The sequence below is a fragment of a genome, unplaced genomic scaffold, assembly GCF_019419815.1.
Source record: "Pyrus x bretschneideri cultivar Hongxiangsu unplaced genomic scaffold, Pyrus_bretschneideri_v1 Contig21, whole genome shotgun sequence".
In the NCBI taxonomy this organism is placed as follows: domain Eukaryota; kingdom Viridiplantae; phylum Streptophyta; class Magnoliopsida; order Rosales; family Rosaceae; genus Pyrus; species Pyrus x bretschneideri.
The window spans coordinates 1,991,392-1,998,435 of NW_025999513.1; the positions used below are offsets into that span (position 1 = coordinate 1,991,392).

The 7,044-nt window shown below is 34.7% G+C and overlaps 1 protein-coding gene across 2 annotated transcripts; it reads right to left on the reverse strand.

The window, feature by feature from the left end:
- Positions 1-1,606: 1,606 nt before the first annotated feature.
- LOC125477279 (auxin-responsive protein IAA14-like) lies at positions 1,607-4,010 on the reverse strand. 2 transcript variants are annotated; one of them, XM_048584231.1, is made up of 6 exons: positions 3,853-4,010; positions 3,507-3,776; positions 2,890-3,128; positions 2,227-2,362; positions 2,015-2,076; positions 1,607-1,854 (listed from the first exon to the last, which is right to left on the reverse strand). In XM_048584231.1, the coding sequence occupies exons 1-6, from the start codon at positions 3,993-3,995 to the stop codon at positions 1,817-1,819; spliced, it is 888 nt and encodes a 295-aa protein (XP_048440188.1). In that variant the 5' UTR covers positions 3,996-4,010; the 3' UTR covers positions 1,607-1,816. The 2 variants fall into 2 exon arrangements, with proteins under 2 accessions (XP_048440188.1, XP_048440187.1); XM_048584230.1 differs by having other exon boundaries at positions 3,507-3,971.
- Between the last annotated feature and the right edge of the window lie 3,034 nt (positions 4,011-7,044).

Below are 7,044 nucleotides of genomic sequence, written 5' to 3' on the forward strand. Positions count from 1 at the left end.
TTCCAGAAACATAATAAGTTGTTTCTAGGATTAGAGAAAAATTGTTATAAGAAGATCAAAACAAGCAAACTGGCTTACAAACTTGTGATAAATAAAAAAAAGTAGTATTAAACATTTTCCCTATATAACTTTTCTGTCTTTCGACTCTTTCTTTAACCAACCCATTCCATCCTTTTACATCTAAGTTTCCATTCAATATATATAGCATTTGAATGACTTAGTTACCCTATAATTAGCAGCTTCTTTTGGTCCTCAAAATAAGGGTTTTCAATACGATCCACTTTTTTATACCAAAATCGGGGGTTTTAGCTTTTATTTGTAAATCCTCACTTTGGAAGTTTTGAGCGAAAGACTTTCAAATTTCAAGATATTTAAGTAAAATAAAGAAGAAATGAATTACAAATAGCTAGATGAAAGAGATTAGAAATGCACAGCATGTGCATTACCAATGCATGTAAGAGAAAATTGCAAATGACTACTTGAAAGAAGTCATTTATAGATCCTTCTTACACATGCATCTTTGTAATGCTCATGTGGTCAACTTTTAATCCCTTCTGCTTAACTTTGTGTGATCCATTTCTTCCTCATCTTGTATTAACCCCTTGGAATTTGGAAGTTCCTCATCAAAACATGAGGCTAAGTTTGAAGAATTTTCAAGTATAAAGGGATTGATGCCAAGTAAATAAGAATGGATTACAAAATGTTAAATAAGAGAAATTAAAAATGCACAAAATAAAAATTCCGTATTCAAGTTCTCTTGTTCTTTTAGGTTAATCAAACAAGAAAATTCATAAATTCTAGAAAATAAAATTCTATCATTTATATTTTTTTTATTTTAAAATTTTTTAATAATCTTAAATATCCTCGTTCAGAAATAGCGGCCGGGTTTGTTTCCTTTCCGATCATTCGATTCTAGTTTTTAATTTTATTATACTAAACCAACCTGTCTAAAAGAATTGTTTTCCATGCAAAAGATGAAACTTGGGGCTGCCAAAATGTCAGATCCAAGAAAAGCCATTTATAATGTGATAGAGAGAGAACCCATAGACTTGTGATTTGCATTATCTTGAAAAGATAAGTGCTACATAATTATTGTCAAATGTTAGTGATCCCATAAAATTCAATGACATAGTAATCAACATACAGACGACACTTACAAGAAAATTCTACTGTATAATTATATATACGTTATAACTAATTACCATACCCCAAATAATGGAACACCTTCTGAAAAAAAAAAAAATAATAATGGAACACCAACCACGTTCACTTAACAGCCTACATTCACAAGTCGGATTCAGATACACATATATTTTATTAGCAGAATTTATAATTAAACAAATGGAGTATAATTAAAGGTCATGAATGAAAGCCCCCATCGACATGCACATGGCCTTGTTCCCTTCGCTCACTTGCCTCAGAGAAGAAAAATATTACAAAATCAATACAAATATACAATACCTTATATTATTGATTTGAACACATGAAAGGAAATTGATCATAAAATTAATCAAGAATATTTTGATGAAAAAATAATATATAAAAAAGTAGCATTAATTTGAAGGAATAAAAACACACACCAACTATGACAACAAGGCCAACAACAAAAAATAATTGGGTAATTATAAAGAAATCAAATAGCAATAAACAAGGCAGCAGACCAGACCACTAGGTTAAGTTTATTGCTTCTTGTCTATTACAAATGTCCAGCATCTTTACCATTTACATACCATCCTCACATAAAGTACAGACACATCCAAAAGAACACACCCTGCAGCTCTCCCTCCATCGATCCATTTTCTCTTGAGGATCGAGCTCAGCTTCTGCCTTTGCATTTCTCCATAGCTTTTGGAGCTAAAAGTAACCGAAAGAAATATATGGATGAATAGAGTTGGGTTTTCCATCGAATTAATTAAAGAGGTAAATATTACATACAAATATAGGGAAATTACAAAGACCATGCTATGAGAAAAATAAATTAGCCTAAAAGCGAGAATGTTATGTGGGTACTTACCAAGTCCAATTGCTTCTGATCCTTTCATTATTCTCAAGCGCTTGCATGAATCAACGAACATCCTGCATACAAATTAGGGAAATATATTTGTCAGTCAAGTGTAGCAGCTTCATTATTTGAAAACGAGCATTACTCTTGGATTCTATTTTATTTTTTGTGTAATTATTATTTGTTTTAGGGTTTGTATACACATAAGGTATGAACAACTTTACCCCCATGGAACGTCACCCACGAGCATCCAATCACCGTCCTTATCTTCATAGGTTGGCACATACTCGGAACTGTTAAGAAGATCCATCAACTTGCTCTCGTTCATGAAGTCTATCATTCCTTGGGCCCCATAGTAACCTTCAATCAAATATTATATGTGATAAGTAATTAAACAGTTAACAAGATATTGTAACATTGAAGTGACAATTAACAAGCTAGCTAGGTTGTAATGATCATCGACTAACAACGACTTCACACCTGAATTTAGTCAACTTTATTACATATGCTACCTCTTGAATTTAAGTTTAAATATTTTTTTTCTATAATTTAAAGAAATTTAATACACAAAATTGCTGTATAGAAAAGGGAAAAAAAGTATAATTTCACTATATACACTAAGACTAATTTTGGCTTAAGGAAATTGCTATAGTTCTGAACTTCTGATCAAGATCTGAAAAAAGGTAGTACTACAATTTCTAAATGAACAAGTTAAACATGCAGCTGACTTCTTTGTTGAAGTTTTCCTTTTCTACTTATTAAATTCCTTTTTTCTGTTTGTTTTTCTAAGTAATCAAATTGGGTTTTGGTTTAATATTAGTTCTCAGTGTACTGTAAGTCGAAGAGATAAAATAACTAGTTGAATCAATCATATATTGCCAACTTACCGGTGGTGAAGGAACTGAACATCTTGGCTAAGGCATTAGAGAGCTCTTGGTAACTCTTGTACATCTTCAAATCCACCTTACGAAGATATGGAGCGCCATCCATGCAAACCTTCACAAATGCAGCGCTGCAGCCTCCGCCACCGACGGTTGCCTTCTCAGTATTTTCCTCGCTGGTGTTCTTCTGCGCCATTATGTTCTTTCGGTATGATCGAACTGGTGGCCAACCCACAACTTGTGCCCTGAAGATAATGGTTTAAAAATAATTAATTACCCCCAATATATATACATATATTTGTCAGACAATCATCTTATTAGTGCATGTAAATTTACCTACAAAAATTAGAAAATCCCTAATTACTGTTTAAAATATCAAACGATATCCACAAAACCAAATAAAAGGAAGAAAAGAAGCATAGAAACATAATTTCGCAATTTGGGTGAACCTACTCTAGAAATAAAATTGGGGGTTACACATTAGAGGGTGGATCCTCTATCGATATTTTGTGCTTATCTATATGATGTGCTTATGAACAAAACTACTTCCTTTTCGACTTTTAATTATTACCAAAACCAGGAAAAAAAAAAGAGAGGAGAGGACAATATAGACTCCTGCTTACTTGGCTGGAGGCTTTGCTGGATCTTTTGTGCAAGAAAGGAGGTCGTTCTTCTCCCTGGAAGCAATATTTTTTACATTGTCATTCAGATCTTCCTTGGACTGAAGGTTGAGCTTGAGATCAACGGTCTCAGAGAAGCCTCTCTTTCCGGTAGCCTTAGTCTCCGGCTCAGCCACAGTAGAAGTACCACCACCAGGCAGCCCTAGGCACAGCTCAGTCTCTCTGAGGTTCAAATCACACTCAACTCCAAGCATGCTCATCATCTTCCGGCTAACAGGAATAAAGAAGTTTTGAAGAAAGTGCTTGTATATAAAAAGCCTGCGAGGGTCTCTAAACTTGTGCTTATATTGGTGGTGATGCGTAGAGCTGCTTTCGTTGCTGCTTCTTCTTTCTTCTGTCTTGTTGCGTTGTTGTGTTGGTTTTGGGCAAAGAGAGAGGGAGACCCCCACACAATAATATAACCGCGTGGGACGCTTGTGTCTGTGTTTGCATGTGTATGTATGTCAGATCGAGTTTCTGATGGTATGATGACTGGACAAATGGAGGAATTTGGATCGTTGATGTTGTGGAGTTACCGTGCAGACTGCAGACTTGTTGGCAATCATTTGCCGACGGGGTAAGATTTGGAGGTAGTGGTTAATATGGCTCTCACTCTTTTTTCATTGTTGATCCTTTAAGCTAGCTAGCTGTTTGTTGTCTTGGTTTCAGAGTCATCCATCACAAGCATTAATTGCGAGCCAGCAGTCGGATAAATTCACTTACAATTAGAATAGATCAGAATTACAATTTTTTCCCTCCTTTTTAAAAACTATTGTGGAGCCAAAATAATCTCAAAAGTATAGAAAACGACATGTGAATTTTTTCTTGATAAAAATAAGATTGCCCTCAGTAAATGGGTGAGTGCCCTTAACTGCTCCCATGGCTAGCTGAGCATTCTTGAAGGTCCAAGCAGCTAACGACGATGCTCAAGGCTTCCCTACTTGTGGCATAGAAAAATCAAAGCCATTAAAAATAAGGTTAATTACTAAATCATATATTTAATGCATTTTTAATTGAAGAACTACTCAATCAAGTAAGATATCCTTATGATAATCATTTAGGGATACTTTCACCATTATCCCAATATATTTTCTCCTAATTAATACCTTGGGAATATTCTTTCCTCATTTATCCAATAGATGACACACCTTGACCAATAGAATGCCGTCATGTGTAGGGCAAAAACAAACCCATGGCTGGTCACCTCCTCCTATAAATACCTCATCTTCACCACATTTTGGTAAGCTTTTTCTTACGCATAGAAGCCCTAAACACTCACTCTTTTTAGAAGTATTTCCATTGGCCAACCACACCCCCCCCCCCCCCACACATCTCCCATGTCGTGGGTGCGTGAGGCTTTGGTTTTTATCAAAGACGTTAATTGTTTTGTAGGTACAAATTCGACAAGACTGAAGAAAGAAAATTTTTGCTACCACAACCACATTCAACTTTTGTGGAATGACCTCAATCTTATTATGTATCTATTTACAACCGAATTATCGGATTAACGCATCAATGTATGTCTAGTAAAACCTCAGAGTAGAATCAAAATGAAGTGGGAATGGTTTTTATGCTTTGATACATTGCCTTCTTGATTCCAACCTTGCCATTTGCATGTAACTCGAGGGTGCCAATCACTTAGGCATTTAGGAATCTAGTTTAGAATGTGGCACATGGAATCAAAAGTAAATGAATCTGTCCACATACGCAATTTTGGTAGATCAGCCACAACAAATATTCAAGTAAATGAATCCCTCAATGGACACAAGTAAGGGAATCTGTCTACGAACGCTAATAAGTGAATTCATCTACAAACTCAAAACGTAACTCAATAGATTGGGCCACAAAGGCACTACTTATTTGGTCCAAATGAGAAGCTAGTCAAAACAATTATATCTTAGATTAAGTTAAATCAAATAATTATCATATCATATCACCTCTAGTCTACACATAAAATTTTTTAGGTTAACGAGTTCGGTTTGAGAGCAAGTCTCCTTCTTTAGATTATTCCAAGTGTTGGCTAGCGGCTCAGTTTTGTGACTTGATTTTAATGTGTTTCTCAAGTTGCAGTTCCTCCTCTTCAATGTTGCTTATATTCTCATTATTGGGTATGTCATCGCCTTCTATTGTGGCTCTATTTTTATTCCAGGTCATTGGAAGTTGCCGATACCTGGATGACTCAAGGTTAATATTGATGAGTCTTGTGCCATACGTGCTAGATTTGGAGGGATCTTAGCTTTTTGGAGGTGGGGTGGTAGGTGATTTTGCATCAAACACAAAATTTGTAAGTTCAATTGCTGCAAAAATTATTGTCTTCATTGAGGTTGTGCGTATAACTTGAGCCAAAGATTTGGAACATTTATGGATTGAAACATATTCCATGTTGGTTATTTATTATCTTTTCAAGGTTCCTAACGAGGCCCCTCGGTTTCTTATGGTGGATTTGAAAAATTCCTTGTCGATTTTGTCAAATGCAATTTATTTGTAATATTTATCGAGAAGGAAATCATGTTGCAGATGTTTTAGCTTCATTCGGGGAAGATATTTAGGCTAATAAGTGGTGACCTACGATTTTGAATTTTGTAGCCTCTACCCATGCTCATGACATTTTGTTTTCTACTTATTATCGTTTTCGTTAATCATTTTGTCTTCATGGGTCTTAGCGTAGTTCCCTCACTTGTATCTTTTTTTATTTACGCTCATATATCATCAATAAATTTGATGGAGGATGGATGGTCAGGGAGTTTCTAGGTGTAAAGGTCCTCACCCTTTCGGGATAGGGTAAGTTCCTCGCACACGATCATTGTCGAAAAGCTAATTTCGCTTAATTTTTCTCGATTTGACAAAAAAATGAGACCATTATTTCGAGAACCTCAATCCATCTCCTGTTATATAATAGGGTAATGCTAGGGAGACTAAATTTCTAAACTAAATGATGTGGTTGTTGATGATTAGATTATTACTGAAGAGTTAATTAACGTTACTTACTTCCTATTGGTGATACATCATTTAGTTTGCAAATTTAGTTTAAAATTTTAATCTCCCGAGCATTACCCTATATAATAATATCATATTTGGCTAAAAATCTAATCCATTTGTAATACCTCTCTTCTCAACTTTTAAAGTTTCCCAAATTCTAAACGCCTTCTCTTATTGACAAAAACAAAAATCAAAATAACTATGATTATGGAATCATGACAATATTCTAAAGCATGACCACATATTATTAGCCAGCCAGCCATTTATTTGGATGTATTTATCTTTTTAGTGTTGGAAGTTCAAAGTTTAAATTCTCTGGTTGATCATAATTAGGGATTTAGCTAAAATACTTACATGTATTCTAATATAATTACCATCTCAACGGTCAGATAGTGATTATATTGAATACACATACTTACATCAATTATATTTGACTGTTAGATAATTATTGTACTTAAGACGTGCAAGGATTGTAACTAGACCCAACAATTAATGTTAGGAATAAAGATTGAATGGTCGTGAT